Source organism: Pristiophorus japonicus, unplaced genomic scaffold (assembly GCF_044704955.1).
Source record: "Pristiophorus japonicus isolate sPriJap1 unplaced genomic scaffold, sPriJap1.hap1 HAP1_SCAFFOLD_987, whole genome shotgun sequence".
Lineage (NCBI taxonomy): Eukaryota > Metazoa > Chordata > Chondrichthyes > Pristiophoridae > Pristiophorus > Pristiophorus japonicus.
In genome coordinates this window covers 24,028-45,906 of record NW_027254916.1, presented here as the reverse complement: position 1 = coordinate 45,906, position 21,879 = coordinate 24,028, and the positions used below count along the sequence as shown (strand labels likewise).

Genomic DNA, 21,879 nt, shown 5'->3' with positions numbered 1-21,879 from the left:
CTGTATCTAACCCCGTGCTGTACCTACCCTGGGAGTGTTTGAGGGGACAGTGTGTAGAGGGAGCTTTACTTTGCATCGAACCCCGTGGTGTACCTGCCCAGGGAGTGTGTGATGGGACAGTGTAGAGGGAGCTTTACTCTGTATCTAACCCCCTGCACCTGCCCTGGGATGGTTTGATGGGACAGTGTAGAGGAAGCTTTACTCTGTATCGAACCCCGTGCTGTACCTGCCCTGGGAGTGTTGATGGAACAGTGCAGAGGGAGCTTTACTCTATATCTAACCCCCTGTACCTGCCCTGGGAGTGTTTGATGGGACAGTGGAGAGGGACATGTAAAACATGAGTTGCTATAGCACCATCAGTGGTGAGAGGGTATAATTACAGAGTGACATCATTCCATCGGCATTTCCATGATAAATTTGACGCAGGAGTTTAGACTAGAAAAATGAGTGACAAAAGCCTGACAACTTGAAGTAGGATTTAGTAGACAGACATCTGTGCAGGTATAACCTGTTTCAAGCTATGAACAGCTCCTGTACCTTGGCTCCTTCTGCGATGGCCTCCAATGACCAGCCAAACTTCAGGACAAATTCCAGGCTGGCGGACAGCAGCTGCTGCCTCAGGTGCTCCTCACATTCGAAGCCCTCTGCCTTCGCTCCACTCTCATCTGAATGACCGCTGTGAAAAGGTGAATGGAACTGTCAGGCATGCACCCAGTGACTCCGCCACAACCCCAAGGGAGAGATGAGTGAATTAGTCAAACCGATTCCCAGCTGGTCCTGTGTGTAATACCCCGAGTAGGGGCACTGTATACCGGGGGGCCTGGGACTGGGGGCAGTGTCGGGGGGGACTGGGGGCAGTGTCGGGGTGACTGGGGGCAGTGTCGGGGGCCTGGGACTGGGGGCTGTGTCGGGGAGGACTGGGGGCAGTGTCGGGGGGACTGGGACTGGGGGCTGTGTCGGGGAGGACTGGGGGCAGTGTCGGGGGGACTGGGGGCAGTGTCGGGGGGGACTGGGGGCAGTGTCGGGGGGACTGGGACTGGGGGCTGTGTCGGGGAGGACTGGGGGCAGTGTCGGGGGGACTGGGGGCAGTGTCGGGGGGGACTGGGGGCAGTGTCGGGGGGACTGGGACTGGGGGCTGTGTCGGGGGGGACTGGGGGCAGTGTCGGGGGGGACAGGGGGCAGTGTCGGGGGGACTGGGACTGGGGGCAGTGTCGGGGGGGACTGGGGGCAGTGTCGGGGGGACTGGGGGCAGTGTCGGGGGGACTGGGGGCAGTGTCGGGGGGACTGGGGGCAGTGTCGGGGGGACTGGGGGCAGTGTCGGGGGGGACTGGGGGCAGTGTCGGGGGGACTGGGGGCAGTGTCGGGGGGGACTGGGGGCAGTGTCGGGGGGGACTGGGGGCAGTGTCGGGGGGGACTGGGGGCAGTGTCGGGGGGGACTGGGGGCAGTGTCGGGGGGGACTGGGGGCAGTGTCGGGGGGGACTGGGGGCAGTGTCGGGGGGGACTGGGGGCAGTGTCGGGGGGACTGGGGGCAGTGTCGGGGGGGACTGGGGGCAGTGTCGGGGGGACTGGGGGCAGTGTCGGGGGGACTGGGGGCAGTGTCGGGGGGACTGGGGGCAGTGTCGGGGGGACTGGGGGCAGTGTCGGGGGGACTGGGGGCAGTGTCGGGGGGACTGGGGGCAGTGTCGGGGGGACTGGGGGCAGTGTCGGGGGGGACTGGGGGCAGTGTCGGGGGGGACTGGGACTGGGGGCAGTGTCGGGGGGACTGGGGGAAGTGTCGGGGGGACTGGGGGAAGTGTCGGGTGGACAGGGGGCAGTGTCGCGGGGGACTGGGGGCAGTGTCGGGGGGACTGGGGGCAGTGTCGCGGGGGACTGGGGGCAGTGTCGCGGGGGACTGGGGGCAGTGTCGGGGGGACTGGGGGCAGTGTCGGGGGGACTGGGGGCAGTGTCGGGGGGACTGGGGGCAGTGTCGGGGGGACTGGGGGCAGTGTCGGGGGGACTGGGGGCAGTGTCGGAGGGGACTGGGGGCAGTGTCGGGGGGACTGGGGGCAGTGTCGGGGGGGACTGGGGGCAGTGTCGGGGGGGACTGGGACTGGGGGCAGTGTCGGGGGGACTGGGGGCAGTGTCGGGGGGGACTGGGGGCAGTGTCGGGGGGGACTGGGACTGGGGGCAGTGTCGGGGGGACTGGGGGAAGTGTCGGGGGGACTGGGGGAAGTGTCGGGTGGACAGGGGGCAGTGTCGCGGGGGACTGGGGGCAGTGTCGGGGGGACTGGGGGCAGTGTCGGGGGGACTGGGGGCAGTGTCGGGGGGACTGGGGGCAGTGTCGGGGGGACTGGGGGCAGTGTCGGGGGGACTGGGGCCAGTGTCGGGGGGGACTGGGGCAGTGTCGGGGGGACTGGGGGCAGTGTCGGGGGGACTGGGACTGGGGGCAGTGTCGGGGGGGACTGGGACTGGGGGCAGTGTCGGGGGGACTGGGGGCAGTGTCAGGGGGACTGGGACTGGGGGCAGTGTCGGGGGGACTGGGGGCAGTGTCGGGGGGACTGGGGGCAGTGTCGGGGGGACTGGGGGCAGTGTCGGGGGGGACTGGGACTGGGGCCAGTGTCGGGGGGACTGGGGGCAGTGTCGGGGAGACTGGGGGCAGTGTCGGGGAGACTGGGGGCAGTGTCGGAGGGACTGGGGGCAGTGTCGGGGGGACTGGGGGCAGTGTCGGGGGGAGTGGGGGCAGTGTCGGGGGGAGTGGGGGCAGTGTCGGGGGGAGTGGGGGCAGTGTCGGAGGGAGTGGGGGCAGTGTCGGGGGGACTGGGGGCAGTGTCGGAGGGACTGGGGGCAGTGTCGGGGGGACTGGGGGCAGTGTCGGGGGGAGTGGGGGCAGTGTCGGAGGGACTGGGGGCAGTGTCGGGGGGACTGGGGGCAATGTCGGGGGGACTGGGGGCAGTGTCGGGGGGACTGGGGGCAGTGCCGGGGGGACTGGGACTGGGGGCAGTGTCGGGGGAGACTGGGACTGGGGCCAGTGTCGGGGGGACTGGGACTGGGGGCAGTGCCGGGGGGACTGGGACTGGGGGCAGTGTCGGGGGGGAATGGGACTGGGGCCAGTGCCGGGGGGACTGGGACTGGGGGCAATGTCGGAGGGACTGGGGGCAGTGTCGGGGGGGACTGGGACTGGGGCCAGAGTCGGGGGGACTGGGGGCAGTGTCGGGGGGGACTGGGGGCAGAGTCGGGGGTACTGTGACTGGGGCCAGTGTCGGGGGGACTGGGGGCAGTGTCGGGGGGACTGGGGGCAGTGTCGGGGGGACTGGGGGAAGTGTCGGGGGGACTGGGGGCAGTGTCGGGGGGACTGGGGGCAGTGTCGGGGGGACTGGGGGCAGTGTCGGGGGGACTGGGGGCAGTGTCGGGGGGACTGGGGGCAGTGTCGGGGGGACTGGGGGCAGTGTCGGGGGGACTGGGGGCAGTGTCGGGGGGACTGCGGGCAGTGTCGGGGGGACTGCGGGCAGTGTCGGGGGGACTGCGGGCAGTGTCGGGGGGACTGGGGGCAGTGTCTGGGGGACTGGGGGCAGTGTCGCGGGGGACTGGGACTGGGGGCAGTGTCGAGGAGGACTGGGGGCAGTGTCGGGGAGGACTGGGGGCAGTGTCGGGGAGGACTGGGGGCAGTGTGGGGGAGACTGGGGGCAGTGTCGGGGAGGACTGGGGGCAGTGTCGGGGGGGACTGGGGGCACTGTCGGGGGGGACTGGGGGCAGAGTCGGGGGGACTGGGGGCAGTGTCGGGGGGACTGGGGGCAGTGTCGGGGGGACTGGGGGCAGTGTCGGGGGGACTGGGGGCAGTGTCGGGGGGACTGGGGGCAGTGCCGGGGGGACTGGGACTGGGGGCAGTGTCGGGGGGACTGGGGGCAGTGTCGGGGGGGAATGGGACTGGGGCCAGTGTCGGGGGAACTGGGGGCAGTGTCGGGGGGACTGGGGGCAGTGTCGCGGCGGACTGGGGGCAGTGTCGGGGAGACTGGGGGCAGTGTCGGGGGGACTGGGGGCAGTGTCGGAGGGACTGGGGGCAGTGTCGGGGGGTCTGGGGGCAGTGTCGGGGGGACTGGGGGCAGTGTCGCGGCGGACTGGGGGCAGTGTCGGGGAGACTGGGGGCAGTGTCGGGGGGGACTGGGGGCAGTGTCGGGGAGACTGGGGGCAGTGTCGGGGGGTCTGGGGGCAGTGTCGGGGGGACTGGGGGCAGTGACGCGGCGGACTGGGGGCAGTGTCGGGGAGACTGGGGGCAGTGTCGGGGGGGACTGGGGGCAGTGTCGGGGAGACTGGGGGCAGTGTCGGAGGGACTGGGGGCAGTGTCGGGGGGTCTGGGGGCAGTGTCGGGGGGACTGGGGGCAGTGTCGGGGGGACTGGGGGCAGTGTCGGGGGGACTGGGGGCAGTGTCGGGGGGACTGGGGGCAGTGTCGGGGGGACTGGGGGCAGTGTCGGGGTGGACTGGGGGCAGTGTCGGGGGGACTGGGGGCAGTGTCGGGGGGACTGGGGGCAGTGTCGCGGGGGACTGGGGGTAGTGTCGAGGGGACTGGGGGCAATGTCGGGGGGACTGGGGGCAGTGTCGCGGGGGACTGGGGGCAGTGTCGGAGGGACTGGGGGCAGTGTCGGGGGGACTGGGGGCAGTGTCGCGGGGGACTGGGGGCAGTGTCGCGGGGGACTGGGACTGGGGGCAGTGTCACGGAGGACTGGGGGTAGTGTCGAGGGGACTGGGTGCAGTGTCGCGGGGGACTGGGACTGGGGGCAGTGTCGCGGGGGACTGGGGGCAGTGTCGCGGGGGACTGGGACTGGGGGCAGTGTCGCGGGGGACTGGGGGCAGTGTCGGGGAGGACTGGGGGCAGTGTCGGGGAGGACTGGGGGCAGTGTCGGGGAGGACTGGGGGCAGTGTGGGGGAGACTGGGGGCAGTGTCGGGGGGACTGGGACAGGGGGCAGTGTCGGGAAGGACTGGGGGCAGTGTCGGGGGGGACTGGGGGCACTGTCGGGGGGGACTGGGGGCAGAGTCGGGGGGACTGGGGGCAGTGTCGGGGGGACAGGGGGCAGAGTCGGGGGGACTGGGGGCAGTGTCGGGGGGACTGGGGGCAGTGCCGGGGGGACTGGGACTGGGGGCAGTGTCGGGGGAGACTGGGACTGGGGCCAGTGTCGGGGGGACTGGGGGCAGTGCCGGGGGGACTGGGACTGGGGGCAGTGTCGGGGGAGACTGGGACTGGGGCCAGTGTCGGGGGGACTGGGACTGGGGGCAGTGCCGGGGGGACTGGGACTGGGGGCAGTGTCGGGGGGGAATGGGACTGGGGCCAGTGCCGGGGGGACTGGGACTGGGGCAATGTCGGAGGGACTGGGGGCAGTGTCGGGGGGGACTGGGACTGGGGCCAGAGTCGGGGGGACTGGGGGCAGTGTCGGGGGGGACTGGGGGCAGAGTCGGGGGTACTGTGACTGGGGGCAGTGTCGGGGGGACTGGGGGCAGTGTCGGGGGGACTGCGGGCAGTGTCGGGGGGACTGGGGGCAGTGTCGGGGGGACTGGGGGCAGTGTCGGGGGGACTGGGGGCAGTGTCGGGGGGACTGGGGGCAGTGTCGGGGGGACTGGGGGCAGTGTCGGGGGGACTGCGGGCAGTGTCGGGGGGACTGCGGGCAGTGTCGGGGGGACTGGGGACAGTGTCGGGGGGACTGGGGGCAGTGTCGGGGGGACTGGGGGCAATGTCTGGGGGACTGCGGGCAGTGTCGGGGGGACTGGGGGCAGTGTCGGGGGGACTGGGGGCAGTGTCGGGGGGACTGGGGGCAGTTTCGGGGGGACTGGGACTGGGGGCAGTGTTGGGGAGGACTGGGGGCAGTGTCGCGGGGGACTGGGGGCAGTGTCGGGGGGACTGAGGGCAGTGTCGGGGGGACTGGGGGCAGAGCAAGGGGGACTGGGGGCAGAGCAAGGGGGACTGGGACTGGGGGCAGTGTCGGGGGGACTGGGGCCAGTGTCGGGGGGGCTGGGGGCAGAGCAAGGGGGACTGGGACTGGGGGCAGTGTCGGGGGGACTGGGGCCAGTGTCGGGGGGACTGGGGGCAGTGTCGGGGGGACTGGGCGCAGTGTCGGGGGGACTGGGCGCAGTGTCGGGGGGACTGGGGGCAGTGTCGGGGGGACTGGGGGCAGTGTCGGGGGGGACTGGGGGCAGTGTCGGGGGGACTGGGGGCAGTGTCGGGGGGACTGGGGGCAGTGTCGGGGGGACTGGGGGCAGTGTCGGGGGGACTGGGGGCAGTGTCGGGGGGGACTGGGGGCAGTGTCGGGGGGACTGGGGGCAGTGTCGCGGCGGACTGGGGACAGTGTCGGGGGGACTGGGGGCAGTGTCGAGGGGACTGGGGGCAGTGTCGGGGAGACTGGGGGCAGTGTCGGGGGGACTGGGGGCAGTGTCGGGGGGACTGTGTTGGGGGGACTGTTTTGGGGGGACTGGGGGCAGCGTCGGGGGGACTGGGGGCAATGTCGCGGGGGACTGGGGGACTGTGTCGGGGGGACTGGGGGCAGTGTCGGGGGGACTGGGACTGGGGGCAGTGTCGGGGGGACTGGGGGCAGTGTCGGGGGGACTGGGGGACTGGGGGCAGTGTCGGGGGGACTGGGACTGGGGGCAGTGTCGGGGGGACTGGGGGCAGTGTCGGGGGGACTGGGGGCAGTGTCGGGGGGGACTGGGGGCAGTGTCGGGGGGACTGGGGGCAGTGTCGGGGGGACTGGGGGCAGTGTCGGGGGGGACTGGGGGCAGTGTCGGGGGGGACTGGGGGCAGTGTCGGGGGGGACTGGGGGCAGTGTCGGGGGGACTGGGGTCAGTGTCGGGGAGACTGGGGGGAAGTGTCGGGGGGACTGGGGGCAGTGTCGCGGGGGACTGGGGGCAGTGTCGGGGGGACTGGGGGCAGTGTCGGGGGGACTGGGGGCAGTGTCGGGGGGACTGGGGGCAGTGTCGGGGGGACTGGGGGCAGTGTCGGGGGGACTGGGGGCAGTGTCGGGGGGACTGGGGGCACTGTCGGGGGGACTGGGGGCAGTGTCGGGGGGACTGGGGGCAGTGTTGGGGGGACTGGGGGCAGTGTCGGGGGGACTGGGGGCAGTGTCGGGGGGGACTGGGGGCAGTGTCGGGGAGGACTGGGGGCAGTGTCGGGGAGGACTGGGGGCAGTGTGGGGGGGACTGGGGGCAGTGTCGCAGGGGACTGGGGCCAGTGTCGCAGGGGACAGGGGGCAGTGTCGGGGGGACTGGGACTGAGGGCAGTGTCGCGGGGGACTGGGGGCAGTGTCGGGGGGACTGGGGGCAGTGTCGGGGGGACTGCGTCGGGGGGACTGGGGGCAGCGTCGGGGGGCACTGGGGGCAGTGTCGTGGGGACTGTGTCGGGGGGACTGGGGGCAGTGTCGGGGGGACTGGGACTGGGGGCAGTGTCGGGGGGACTGGGACTGGGGGCAGTGTCGGGGGGGACTGGGGGGCAGTGTCGGGGGGACTGGGGGCAGTGTCGGGGGGACTGGGGCCAGTGTCGGGGGGTCTGAGGGCAGTGTCGGGGGGACTGGGGGCAGTGTCGGGGGGACTGGGGGCAGTGTCGGGGGGACTGGGGGCAGTGTCGGGGGGACTGGGGGCAGTGTCGGGGGGACTGGGGCCAGTGTCGGGGGGACTGGGGCCAGTGTCGGGGGGTCTGAGGGCAGTGTCGGGGGGACTGGGGGCAGTGTCGGGGGGACTGGGGGCAGTGTCGGGGGGACTGGGGGCAGTGTCGCGGGGGACTGGGGGCAGTGTCGGGGGGACTGGGGCCAGTGTCGGGGGGTCTGAGGGCAGTGTCGGGGGGACTGGGGGCAGTGTCGGGGGGACTGGGGGCAGTGTCGGGGGGACTGGGGGCAGTGTCGCGGGGGACTGGGGGCAATGTCGGGGGGACTGGGGGCAGTGTCGGGGGGGACTGGGGGCAATGTCGGGGGGACTGGGGGCAGTGTCGGGGGGACTGGGGGCAGTGTCGGGGGGGACTGGGGGCAGTGTCGGGGGGGACTCGGGGCAGTGTCGGGGGGGACTGGGGGCAGTGTCGGGGGGGACTGGGGGCAGTGTCGGGGGGACTGGGGGCAGTGTCGGGGGGACTGGGACTGGGGGCAGTGTCGGGGGGACTGTGTCGGGGGGACTGTGTCGGGGGGACTGTGTCGGGGGGAATGGGGGCAGCGTCGGGAGGACTGGGGGCAGTGTCGCGGGGGACTGTGTCGGGGGGACTGGGGGCAGTGTCGGGGGGGACTGGGGGCAGTGTCGGGGGGACTGGGGGCAGTGTCGGGGGAGACTGGGGGCAGTGTCGGGGGGGACTGGGACTGGGGGCAGTGTCGGGGGGACTGGGGGCAGTGTCGCGGGGGACTGGGACAGGGGCCAGTGTCGGGGGGACTGGGGGCAGCGTCGGGGGGACTGGGGGCAGCGTCGGGGGGGACTGGGGGCAGTGTCGGGGGGACTGGGGGCAGTGTCGGGGGGACTGGGGGCAGTGTCCGGGGGACTGGGGGCAGTGTCGGGGGGACTGGGGGCAGTGTCGGGGGGACTGGGGGCAGTGTCGGGGGGACTGGGGGCAGTGTCGGGGGGACTGGGGGCAGTGACGGGGGACTGGGGGCAGTGACGGGGGACTGGGGGCAGTGTCGGGTGAAGTGGGGGCATGGGGGACTTGGGGCAGTGGTCGGGGGACTGGGGGCAGTGTCGGGGGAGACGGGGCAGTGTCGCGGCGGACTGGGGGCAGTGTCGGAGGGACTGGGGGCAGTGTCGGAGGGACTGGGGGCAGTGTCGGGGGGACTGGGGGCAGTGTCGGGGGGACTGGGGGCAGTGTCGGGGAGACTGGGGGCAGTGTCGGGGGGACTGGGGGCAGTGTCGGGGGGACTGGGGGCAGTGTCGTGCGGACTGGGGGCAGTGTCGGGGGGACTGGGGGCAGTGTCGGGGGGACTGGGGGCAGTGTCGGGGGGACTGGGGGCAGTGTCGGGGGGACTGGGGGCAGTGTCGGGGGGACTGGGGGCAGTGTCGGGGGGACTGGGGGCAGTGTCGGGGGGACTGGGGGCAGTGTCGGGGGGACTGGGGGCAGTGTCGGGGGGACTGGGGGCAGTGTCGGGGGGACTGGGGGCAGTGTCGGGGGGACTGGGGGCAGTGTCGGGGGGACTGGGGGCAGTGTCGGGGGGACTGGGGGCAGTGTCGGGGGGACTGGGGGCAGTGTCGGGGGGACTGGGGGCAGTGTCGGGGGGACTGGGGGCAGTGTCGGGGGGACTGGGGGCAGTGTCGGGGGGACTGGGGGCAGTGTCGCGGGGGACTGGGGGCAGTGTCGCGGGGGACTGGGGGCAGTGTCGGGGAGGACTGGGGGCAGTGTCGCAGGGGACTGGGGGCAGTGTCGGGGGGACTGATGTCGGGGGGACTGCGTCGGGGGGAATGGGGGCAGCGTCGGGAGGACTGGGGGCAGTGTCGCGGGGGACTGTGTCGGGGGGACTGGGGGCAGTGTCGGGGGGGACTGGGGGACTGTGTCGGGGGGACTGGGGGCAGTGTCAGGGGGACTGGGGGCAGTGTCGGGGGGACTGGGACTGGGGGCAGTGTCGGGGGGACTGGGACTGGGGGCAGTGTCGGGGGGACTGGGACTGGGGGCAGTGTCGGGGGGACTGGGACTGGGGGCAGTGTCGGGGGGACTGGGACTGGGGGCAGTGTCGGGGGGGACTGGGACTGGGGCCAGTGTTGAGGGGACTGGGGGCAGTGTCGGGGGGGACTGGGGGCAGTGTCGGGGGGGACTGGGGGCAGTGTCGCGGGGGACTGGGGGCAGTGTCGCGGGGGACTGGGACTGGGGGCAGTGTCGGGGGGACTGGGGGCAGTGTCGCGGGGGACTGGGACAGGGGCCAGTGTCGGGGGGACTGGGGGCAGTGTCGGGGGGACTGGGGGCAGTGTCGGGGGGACTGGGGGCAGTGTCGGGGGGACTGGGGGCAGTGTCGGGGGGACTGGGGGCAGTGTCGGGGGGACTGGGGGCAGTGTCGGGGGGACTGGGGGCAGTGTCGGGGGGACTGGGGGCAGTGTCGGGGGGACTGGGGGCAGTGTCGGGGGGACTGGGGGCAGTGTCGGGGGGACTGGGGGCAGTGTCTGGGGGACTGGGGGCAGTGTCGGGGGGACTGGGGGCAGTGTCGGGGGGACTGGGGGCAGTGTCGGGGGGACTGGGGGCAGTGTCGCGGGGGACTGGGGGCAGTGTCGCGGGGGACTTGGGGCAGTGTCGGGGAGGACTGGGGGCAGTGTCGGGGAGGACTGGGGGCAGTGTCGGGGGGACTGGGGGCAGTGTCGCAGGGGACTGGGGCCAGTGTCGGGGGGGACTGGGGGCAGTGTCGCAGGGGACAGGGGGCAGTGTCGCAGGGGACTGGGGGCAGTGTCGCGGGGGACTGGGGCCAGTGTCGGGGGGGACTGGGGGCAGTGTCGGGGGGACTGGGGGCAGTGTCGCAGGGGACTGGGGCCAGTGTCGGGGGGGACTGGGGGCAGTGTCGGGGGGGACTGGGGGCAGTGTCGGGGGGGACTGGGGGCAGTGTCGGGGGGGACTGGGGGCAGTGTCGGGGGGGACTGGGGGCAGTGTTGGGGGGACTGGGGGCAGTGTCGGGGGGGACTGGGGGCAGTGTCGGGGGGGACTGGGGGCAGTGTCGGGGGGGACTGGGGGCAGTGTCGGGGGGACTGGGGGCAGTGTCGGGGGGACTGGGGGCAGTGTCGGGGGGGCTGGGGGACTGGGGGCAGTGTCGCGGGGGGACTGGGGGCAGTGTCGGGGGCGACTGGGGGCAGTGTCGGGGGGACTGGGGGCAGTGTCGGGGGGGACTGGGGGCAGTGTCGGGGGGACTGGGGGCAGTGTCGGGGGGACTGGGGGCAGTGTCGGGGGGACTGGGGGCAGTGTCGGGGGGACTGGGGGCAGTGTCGGGGGGACTGGGGGCAGTGTCGGGGGGACTGGGGGCAGTGTCGGGGGGACTGGGGGCAGTGTCGGGGGGACTGGGGGCAGTGTCGGGGGGACTGGGGGCAGTGTCGGGGGGACTGGGGGCAGTGTCGGGGGGACTGGGGGCAGTGTCGGGGGGACTGGGGGCAGTGTCGGGGGGACTGGGGGCACTGTCGGGGGGACTGGGCGCAGTGTCGGGGGGGACTGGGGGCAATGTCGGGGGGACTGGGGGCAATGTCGGGGGGACTGGGGGCAATGTCGGGGGGACTGGGGGCAGTGTCGGGGGGGACTGGGGGCAATGTCGGGGGGACTGGGGGCAGTGTCGGGGGGACTGGGGGCAATGTCGGGGGGACTGGGGGCAGTGTCGGGGGGACTGGGGGCAGTGTCGGGGGGACTGGGGGCAGTGTCGGGGGGACTGGGGGCAGTGTCGGGGGGACTGGGGGCAGTGTCGGGGGGACTGGGGGCAGTGTCGGGGGGACTGGGGGCAGTGTCGGGGGGACTGGGGGCAGTGTCGGGGGGACTGGGGGCAGTGTCGGGGGGACTGGGGGCAGTGTCGGGGGGACTGGGGGCAGTGTCGGGGGGACTGGGGGCAGTGTCGGGGGGACTGGGGGCAGTGTCGGGGGGACTGGGGGCAGTGTCGGGGGGACTGGGGGCAGTGTCGGGGGGACTGGGGGCAGTGTCGGGGGGACTGGGGGCAGTGTCGGGGGGACTGGGGGCAGTGTCGGGGGGACTGGGGGCAGTGTCGGGGGGACTGGGGGCAGTGTCGGGGGGACTGGGGGCAGTGTCGGGGGGACTGGGGGCAGTGTCGGGGGGACTGGGGGCAGTGTCGGGGGGACTGGGGGCAGTGTCGGGGGGACTGGGGGCAGTGTTGGGGGGACTGGGACTGGGGGCAGTGTCGGGGGGACTGGGGGTAGTGTCGGGGGGGACTGGGGGCAGTGTCGGGGGGACTGGGGGCAGTGTCGGGGGGACTGGGGGCAGTGTCGGGGGGACTGGGGGCAGTGTCGGGGGGACTGGGGGCAGTGTCGGGGGGACTGGGGGCAGTGTCGGGGGGACTGGGGGCAGTGTCGGGGGGACTGGGGGCAGTGTCGGGGGGACTGGGGGCAGTGTCGGGGGGACTGGGGGCAGTGTCGGGGGGGACAGGGGGCAGTGTCGGGGGGACTGGGGGCAGTGTCGGAGGGACTGGGGGCAGTGTCGGGGGTACTGGGACTGGGGGCAGAGTCGGGGGGACTGGGGGCAGTGTCGGGGGGGACTGGGGGCAGTGTCGGGGGGGACTGGGGGCAGTGTCGGGGTGACAGGGGGCAGTGTCGGGGGGACTGGGGGCAGTGTCGCGGCAGACTGGGGGCTGTGTCGCGGGAGACTGGGGGCAGTGTCGGGGAGGACTGGGGGCAGTGTCGGGGAGGACAGGGGGCAGTGTCGGGGAGGACTGGGGGCAGTGTCGGGGGGACTGGGACTGGGGGCAGTGTCGGGGGGACTGGGGACAGTGTCGGGGGGACTGGGGTCAGTGTCGGGGGGACTGGGGGACTGGGGGCAGTGTCGGGGGGACTGGGGGCAGTGTCAGGGGGACTGGGGGCAGTGTCGGGGGGGACTGGGACTGGGGCCAGTGTCGGGGGGACTGGGGGCAGTGTCGGGGGGACTGGGGGCCGTGTCGGGGGGACTGGGGGCCGTGTCGGGGGGACTGGGGGCCGTGTCGGGGGGACTGGGGGCAGTGTCGCGGCGGACTGGGGGCAGTGTCGGGGGGACTGGGGGCAGTGTCGGGGGGACTGGGGGCACTGTCGGGGGGCCTGGGGGCAGTGTCGGGGGGACTGGGGGCAGTGTCGGGGGGACTGGGGGCAGTGTCGGGGGGACTGGGGGCAGTGTCGGGGGGACTGGGGGCAGTGTCGGGGGGACTGGGGGCAGTGTCGGGGGGGACTGGGGGCAGTGTCGGGGGGGACTGGGACTGGGGCCAGTGTCGGGGGGACTGGGGGCAGTGTCGGGGGGACTGGGGGCCGTGTCGGGGGGACTGGGGGCCGTGTCGGGGGGACTGGGGGCAGTGTCGCGGCGGACTGGGGGCAGTGTCGGGGGGACTGGGGGCAGTGTCGGGGGGACTGGGGGCAATGTCGGGGGGCCTGGGGGCAGTATCGGGGGGACTGGGGGCAGTGTCGGGGGGACTGGGGGCAGTGTCGGGGGGACTGGGGGCAGTGTCGGGGGGACTGGGGGCAGTGTCGGGGGGACTGGGGGCAGTGTCGGGGGGACTGGGGGCAGTGTCGGGGGGACTGGGGGCAGTGTCGGGGGGACTGGGGGCAGTGTCGGGGGGACTGGGGGCAGTGTTGGGGGGACTGGGACTGGGGGCAGTGTCGGGGGGACTGGGGGTAGTGTCGGGGGGGACTGGGGGCAGTGTCGGGGGGACTGGGGGCAGTGTCGGGGGGACTGGGGGCAGTGTCGGGGGGACTGGGGGCAGTGTCGGGGGGACTGGGGGCAGTGTCGGGGGGACTGGGGGCAGTGTCGGGGGGACTGGGGGCAGTGTCGGGGGGACTGGGGGCAGTGTCGGGGGGGACAGGGGGCAGTGTCGGGGGGACTGGGGGCAGTGTCGGAGGGACTGGGGGCAGTGTCGGGGGTACTGGGACTGGGGGCAGAGTCGGGGGGACTGGGGGCAGTGTCGGGGGGGACTGGGGGCAGTGTCGGGGGGGACTGGGGGCAGTGTCGGGGTGACAGGGGGCAGTGTCGGGGGGACTGGGGGCAGTGTCGGGGGGACTGGGGGCAGTGTCGCGGCAGACTGGGGGCTGTGTCGCGGGAGACTGGGGGCAGTGTCGGGGAGGACTGGGGGCAGTGTCGGGGAGGACAGGGGGCAGTGTCGGGGAGGACTGGGGGCAGTGTCGGGGGGACTGGGACTGGGGGCAGTGTCGGGGGGACTGGGGACAGTGTCGGGGGGACTGGGGTCAGTGTCGGGGGGACTGGGGGACTGGGGGCAGTGTCGGGGGGACTGGGGGCAGTGTCAGGGGGACTGGGGGCAGTGTCGGGGGGGACTGGGACTGGGGCCAGTGTCGGGGGGACTGGGGGCAGTGTCGGGGGGACTGGGGGCCGTGTCGGGGGGACTGGGGGCCGTGTCGGGGGGACTGGGGGCCGTGTCGGGGGGACTGGGGGCAGTGTCGCGGCGGACTGGGGGCAGTGTCGGGGGGACTGGGGGCAGTGTCGGGGGGACTGGGGGCACTGTCGGGGGGCCTGGGGGCAGTGTCGGGGGGACTGGGGGCAGTGTCGGGGGGACTGGGGGCAGTGTCGGGGGGACTGGGGGCAGTGTCGGGGGGACTGGGGGCAGTGTCGGGGGGACTGGGGGCAGTGTCGGGGGGGACTGGGGGCAGTGTCGGGGGGGACTGGGACTGGGGCCAGTGTCGGGGGGACTGGGGGCAGTGTCGGGGGGACTGGGGGCCGTGTCGGGGGGACTGGGGGCCGTGTCGGGGGGACTGGGGGCAGTGTCGCGGCGGACTGGGGGCAGTGTCGGGGGGACTGGGGGCAGTGTCGGGGGGACTGGGGGCAATGTCGGGGGGCCTGGGGGCAGTATCGGGGGGACTGGGGGCAGTGTCGGGGGGACTGGGGGCAGTGTCGGGGGGACTGGGGGCAGTGTCGGGGGGACTGGGGGCAGTGTCGGGGGGACTGGGGGCAGTGTCGCGGGGGACTGGGGGCAGTGTCGCGGGGGACTGGGGGCAGTGTCGCGGGGGACTGGGGGCAGTGTCGGGGGGACTGGGGGCAGTGTCGGGGGGACTGGGGGCAGTGTCGCAGGGGACTGGGGGCAGTGTCGGGGGGGACTGGGACTGGGGGCAGTGTCGGGGGGACTGATGTCGGGGGGACTGCGTCGGGGGGAATGGGGGCAGCGTCGGGAGGACTGGGGGCAGTGTCGCGGGGGACTGTGTCGGGGGGACTGGGGGCAGTGTCGGGGGGGACTGGGGGACTGTGTCGGGGGGACTGGGGGCAGTGTCAGGGGGACTGGGGGCAGTGTCGGGGGGACTGGGACTGGGGGCAGTGTCGGGGGGACTGGGACTGGGGGCAGTGTCGGGGGGACTGGGACTGGGGGCAGTGTCGGGGGGACTGGGGGCATTGTCGGGGGGGACTGGGACTGGGGCCAGTGTTGGGGGGACTGGGGGCAGTGTCGGGGGGGACTGGGGGCAGTGTCGGGGGGGACTGGGGGCAGTGTCGCGGGGGACTGGGACTGGGGGCAGTGTCGGGGGGACTGGGGGCAGTGTCGCGGGGGACTGGGACAGGGGCCAGTGTCGGGGGGACTGGGACAGGGGCCAGTGTCGCGGGGGACTGGGACAGGGGCCAGTGTCGGGTGGACTGGGGGCAGTGTCGGGGGGACTGGGGGCAGTGTCGGGGGGACTGGGGGCAGTGTCGGGGGGACTGGGGGCAGTGTCGGGGGGACTGGGGGCAGTGTCGGGGGGACTGGGGGCAGTGTCGGGGGGACTGGGGGCAGTGTCGGGGGGACTGGGGGCAGTGTCGCGGGGGACTGGGGGCAGTGTCGCGGGGGACTTGGGGCAGTGTCGCAGGGGACTGGGGGCAGTGTCGCAGGGGACTGGGGCCAGTGTCGGGGGGGACTGGGGGCAGTGTCGGGGGGACTGGGGGCAGTGTCGCAGGGGACTGGGGCCAGTGTCGGGGGGGACTGGGGGCAGTGTCGGGGGGGACTGGGGGCAGTGTCGGGGGGACTGGGGGCAGTGTCGGGGGGGACTGGGGGCAGTGTCGGGGGGACTGGGGGCAGTGTCGGGGGGGACTGGGGGCAGTGTCGGGGGGGACTGGGGGCAGTGTCGGGGGGACTGGGGGCAGTGTCGGGGGGACTGGGGGCAGTGTCGGGGGGACTGGGGGCAGTGTCGGGGGGGCTGGGGGACTGGGGGCAGTGTCGCGGGGGGACTGGGGGCAGTGTCGGGGGCGACTGGGGGCAGTGTCGGGGGGACTGGGGGCAGTGTCGGGGGGACTGGGGGCAGTGTCGGGGGGACTGGGGGCAGTGTCGGGGGGACTGGGGGCAGTGTCGGGGGGACTGGGGGCAGTGTCGGGGGGACTGGGGGCAGTGTCGGGGGGACTGGGGGCAGTGTCGGGGGGACTGGGGGCAGTGTCGGGGGGACTGGGGGCAGTGTCGGGGGGACTGGGGGCAGTGTCGGGGGGACTGGGGGCAGTGTCGGGGGGACTGGGGGCAGTGTCGGGGGGACTGGGGGCAGTGTCGGGGGGACTGGGGGCAATGTCGGGGGGACTGGGGGCAGTGTCGGGGGGGACTGGGGGCAGTGTCGGGGGGGACTGGGGGCAATGTCGGGGGGACTGGGGGCAGTGTCGGGGGGACTGGGGGCAATGTCGGGGGGACTGGGGGCAGTGTCGGGGGGGACTGGGGGCAATGTCGGGGGGACTGGGGGCAGTGTCGGGGGGACTGGGGGCAGTGTCGGGGGGACTGGGGGCAGTGTCGGGGGGACTGGGGGCAGTGTCGGGGGGACTGGGGGCAGTGTCGGGGGGACTGGGGGCAGTGTCGGGGGGACTGGGGGCAGTGTCGGGGGGACTGGGGGCAGTGTCGGGGGGACTGGGGGCAGTGTCGGGGGGACTGGGGGCAGTGTCGGGGGGACTGGGGGCAGTGTCGGGGGGACTGGGGGCAGTGTCGGGGGGACTGGGGGCAGTGTCGGGGGGACTGGGGGCCGTGTCGGGGGGGACTGGGGGCAGTGTCGGGGGGGACTGGGGGCAGTGTCGGGGGGGACTGGGGGCAGTGTCGGGTGGGACTGGGGGCAGTGTCGGGTGGGACTGGGGGCAGTGTCGGGGGGGACTTGAGGCAGTGTCGGGGGGGACTGGAGGCAGTGTCGGGGGGGACTGGGGGCAGCGTCGGGGAGACTGGGGGCAGCGTCGGGGGGACTGGGGGCAACGTCGGGGGGACTGGGGGCAGCGTCGGGGGGACTGGGGGCAGTGTCGGGGGGGACTGGGGGCAGTGTCGGGGAGACTGGGGGCAGTGTCGGGGGGACTGGGGGCAGTGTCGGGGGGACTGGGGGCAGTGTCGGGGGGGACTTGAGGCAGTGTTGGGGGGACTGGGGGCAGTGTCGGGGAGACTGGGGGCAGTGTCGGGGGGGACTGGGGGCAGTGTCGGGGGGACTGGGGGCAGTGTCGGGGGGACTGGGGGCAGTGTCGGGGGGACTGGGGGCAGTGTCGGGGAGACTGGGGGCAGTGTCGGGGAGACTGGGGCAGTGTCGGGGGGGACTGGGGGCAGTGTCGGGGGGACTGGGGGCAGTGTCGGGGGGGACTGGGGGCAGTGTCGGGGAGACTGGGGCAGTGTCGGGGGGACTGGGGCAGTGTCGGGGGGACTGGGACTGGGGCCAGTGTCGGAGGGACTGGGGGTAGTGTCGGGGGGACTGGGGGCAGTGTCGGGGGGGACTGGGGGCAGTGTCGGGGGGGACTGGGGGCAATGTCGGGGGGACTGGGGGCAGTGTCGGGGAGACTGGGGCAGTGTCGGGGGGGACTGGGGGCAGTGTCGGGGGGGACTGGGGGCAGTGTCGGGGGGACTGGGGGCAGTGTCGGGGGGACTGGGGGCAGTGTCGGGGGGACTGGGGGCAGTGTCGGGGGGACTGGGGCCAGTGTCGGGGGGACTGGGGGCAGCGTCGGGGGGACTGGGACTGGGGCCAGTGTCGGGGGGACTGGGGGCAGTGTCGGGGAGACTGGGGGCAGTGTCGGGGGGGACTGGGACTGGGGCCAGTGTCGGGGGGACTGGGGCAGTGTCGGGGGGACTGGGGGCAGTGTCGGGGGGACTGGGGGCAGTGTCGGGGGGACTGGGGGCAGTGTCGGGGGGACTGGGGCCAGTGTCGGGGGGACTGGGACTGGGGCCAGTGTCGGGGGGACTGGGGCCAGTGTCGGGGGGACTGGGGCAGTGTCGGGGGGACTGGGGGCAGTGTCGGGGGGACTGGGGGCAGTGTCGGGGGGAACTGGGACTGGGGCCAGTGTCGGGGGGACTGGGGCAGTGTCGGGGGGACTGGGGGCAGTGTGGGGGGGGACTGGGGGCAGTGTCGGGTGGAACTGGGACCGGGGCCAGTGTCGGGGGGACTGGGGCAGTGTCGGGGGGACTGGGGGCAGTGTGGGGGGGGACTGGGGGCAGTGTCGGGGGGAACTGGGACTGGGGCCAGTGTCGGGGGGACTGGGGGCAGTGTCGGGGGGACTGGGGCCAGTGTCGGGGGGACTGGGGCCAGTGTCGGGGGGACTGGGGCCAGTGTGGGGGGGGACTGGGGGCAGTGTCGGGGGGACTGGGGGCAGTGTCGGGGGGACTGGGGCCAGTGTCGGGGGGACTGGGGGCAGTGTGGGGGGGGACTGGGGGCAGTGTCGGGGGGAACTGGGACTGGGGCCAGTGTCGGGGGGACTGGGGCAGTGTCGGGGGGGACTGGGGGCAGTGTCGGGGGGGACTGGGGGCAGTGTCGAGGGGGACTGGGGGCAGTGTCGGGGGTACTGGGACTGGGGCCAGTGTCAGGGGTACTGGGACTGGGGGCAGTGTCGGGGGGGACTGGGGCAGTGTCGGGGGGGACTGGGGGCAGTGTCGGGGGGGACTGGGGGCAGTGTCGGGGGGGACTGGGGGCAGTGTCGGGGGGGACTGGGGGCAGTGTCGGGGGGGACTGGGGGCAGTGTCGGGGGGGAATGGGACTGGGGGCAGTGTCGGGGGGGACTGGGGCAGTGTCGGGGGGGACTGGGGGCAGTGTCGGGGGGGACTGGGGGCAGTGTCGGGGGGGACTGGGGCCAGTGTCGGGGGGGACTGGGGCCAGTGTCGGGGGGACTGGGGCAGTGTCGGGGGGGACTGGGGGCAGTGTCGGGGGGGACTGGGGGCAGTGTCGGGGGGGACTGGGGGCAGTGTCGGGGGGGACTGGGGCCAGTGTCGGGGGGACTGGGGCAGTGTCGGGGGGGACTGGGGGCAGTGTCGGGGGGGACTGGGGCCAGTGTCGGGGGGACTGGGGCAGTGTCGGGGGGGACTGGGGGCAGTGTCGGGGGGGACTGGGGGCAGTGTCGGGGGGAACTGGGGGCAGTGTCGGGGGTACTGGGACTGGGGCCAGTGTCAGGGGTACTGGGACTGGGGCTAGTGTCGGGGGGACTGGGGGCAGTGTGGGGGGGGACTGGAGGCAGTGTCGGGGGGACTGGGGGCAGTGTGGGGGGGGACTGGAGGCAGTGTCGGGGGGACTGGGGGCAGTGTCGGGGGTACTGGGACTGGGGCTAGTGTCGGGGGGACTGGGGGCAGTGTGGGGGGGGACTGGAGGCAGTGTCGGGGGGACTGGGGGCAGTGTCGGGGGTACTGGGACTGGGGCCAGTGTCAGGGGTACTGGGACTGGGGCTAGTGTCGGGGGGACTGGGGGCAGTGTGGGGGGGGACTGGAGGCAGTGTCGGGGGGACTGGGACTGGGGGCAGTCCCAGGAACTCCTCACATGGTGCGTAGCACTTTCCCTGTTCCCTACCTCTATTCTCTATTTGCCAACATCTCACCTGAAGGTACAGGTCGTGCTCTGATGCAGGTTGCATAGCGTCAGCAGGATATCGATCACGGCAACATCGCGATGCTCGTTCGACCTGTGCACACACTTACAGACGCGCACACAGGTAGATACACACACTTACCACTATTTTCTCATACAGACAGCACCCATTGAATGTGTGTGTACCCTCGCTATAAATTTAACATCTTTCCTACAGTGTGGAGCGTAAAAACTGTAATCTTACTGATGTTTTGTACAGATTCACCTTTCGGTCAAACCTTACAGCACAGCAGGAGGCCATTCGTGTGTGTGCTGGTTCTGTGAAACAACAATCGAATGGGTCCCACTGCCCTGCACTTTCCCCATACACCTGCAAATGGTTCCATTTTAAGTACAAGCAACTCTCGATTATCTGTACACAGATCTAACGTAGAATCTGCTGCAACGGCACTTTTAAAAACTGTGACAGTGTCCCGAGTACAGCTGCACTGAGACGGACATTTCACTGTTTTTCTAATCTCAGCACCGGAAAACAAGCTGATCCCAACTGCAACAGAAAGCAACGCAAAGCTCCTGTCCAAAATACTCATTTTTGGTCTTTAACGCGCTCTTACACACGACCATTAAACCCACCCCACACAGTCCTGCGCTGACCACTTTCTGCACCGTTTGCACGAAAGCGCTGACATCAGCGAGTAACTGCAGCCCTGGGTGCAACAAATTATTTATTGAATGTTCCCACTCCAGAGAGTTAAAAAATACCCGCTTCCAACACAATAGGGTTCACCGTATCCTTGCCCGTGTCAAATTTGGGTCCCAAACATTCTTGCCACTCGCCCTGGCGGCAAAATAGCCCGATACCCGAGGGACCCGGATAATCGAGAGTTGCCTGTATTTAGAAAATTCTCTTTTGAAAGTTACAAATCAATCTGTTTCCATCACCCTGTCAGGCAGCATGTCCCAGATCACCACTCACTACATATCAGAATTTAGCCTCGTCATCTGCCCCTCGGGCTCTTTTCGATCGACATTTATAATTTATACTTGCAACAAAAACATCAACTTTTCTCATGACCTTATCCACTTGAAGCACTGCTTTTACTGTCCTGTGAACCTGAAGCCCTCACAACAGTGAATGATACAGCTGTACTGCTCCACTGCTCTGGGCCCTGGGCCCTGACTGTACCTGGAGTAGGGGCCCTGGGCCCTGACTGTACCTGGAGTAGGGGCCCTGGGCCCTGACTGTACCTAGAGTAGGGGTCCTGGGCCCTGACTGTACCTGGAGTAGGGGTCCTGGGCCTGACTGTACCTGGAGTAGGGGTCCTGGGCCTGACTGTACCTGGAGTAGGGGTCCTGGATCCTGGGCCCTGACTGTACCTGGAGTAGGGGTCCTGGGCCTGACTGTACCTGGAGTAGGGGTCCTGGGCCTGACTGTACCTGGAGTAGGGGCCCTGGGCCCTGACTTTACCTGGAGTAGGGGTCCTGGATCCTGGGCCCTGACTGTACCTGGAGTAGGGGTCCGGGGCCTGACTGTACCTTGAGTAGGGGCCCTGGGCCCTGACTGTACCTGGAGTAGGAGTCCGGGGCCCTGACTGTATCTGGAGTAGGGGTCCTGGGCCCTGACTGTACCTGGAGTAGGGGCCCTGAGCCTTGGGCCCTGACTGTACCTGGAGTAAGGGCCCTGAGCCTGACTGTACCCGGAGTAGGGCCCTGGCATCTGAGTCTGACTGTACCTGGAGTAGGGGTCCTGGGCCGCTGGGCTTGCCTGTGAGCTGTGGGGGTGCCGAAATGGCTGCTGCTCCTTACCCACTGTTCTCAAGTATGCTGATGTTCGCACACCCCTGCGCACCCCATCACGGGAGTACAGACCGGCTGGTGAGAGAGAGAGAAAAAGGGCTTCAGTTCTCCCAGTCAATTAAAGCAAAGAACATTAAACCCACCAGTCCCATCAAACACTCCCAGGGCAGGTACAGCATGGGGTTAGATACAGAGTGAAGCTCCCTCTACACTGTCCCATCAAACACTCCCAGGGCAGGTACAGCACGGGTTAGATACAGAGTAAAAGCTCCCTCTACACTGTCCCATCAAACACTCCCAGGGCAGGTACAGCATGGGGTTAGATACAGAGTGAAGCTCCCTCTACACTGTCCCATCAAACACTCCCAGGGCAGGTACAGCATGGGGTTAGATACAGAGTGAAGCTCCCTCTACACTGTCCCATCAAACACTCCTGGGGCAGGTACAGCATGGGTTAGATACAGAGTAAAGCTCCCTCTACACTGTCCCATCAAACACTCCCAGGGCAGGTACAGCATGGGGTTAGATACAGAGTGAAGCTCCCTCTACACTGTCCCATCAAACACTCCCAGGGCAGGTACAGCATGGGGTTAGATACAGAGTAAAAGCTCCCTCTACTACCATTTCTGTTGCATCAAACACAAATAGGGTTAGATGAAGTCAGAGTGGGAGGAGGTTCATGTGCCAGGGTCAAGGATATCACTGAGCGGCTGCAGGACATTCTGAGCGAAAAGGGTAAGCAGCCAGAGG

The 21,879-nt window shown here is 71.5% G+C and overlaps 1 protein-coding gene across 1 annotated transcript in view; it reads right to left on the bottom strand.

Moving 5' to 3' along the window:
• coq9 (coenzyme Q9 homolog (S. cerevisiae)) overlaps positions 1-21,204 on the bottom strand; it is a gene marked incomplete at its 5' end in the record, with an annotated part of 111,177 nt that extends 89,973 nt beyond the window's left edge. The window contains 2 exons of the mRNA XM_070874790.1: positions 538-676; positions 21,066-21,204. Coding sequence (XP_070730891.1) covers positions 538-676; positions 21,066-21,204 — 278 coding nt within the window. The remainder of the gene's footprint in view (positions 1-537; positions 677-21,065) is intronic.
• Positions 21,205-21,879: the final 675 nt, after the last annotated feature.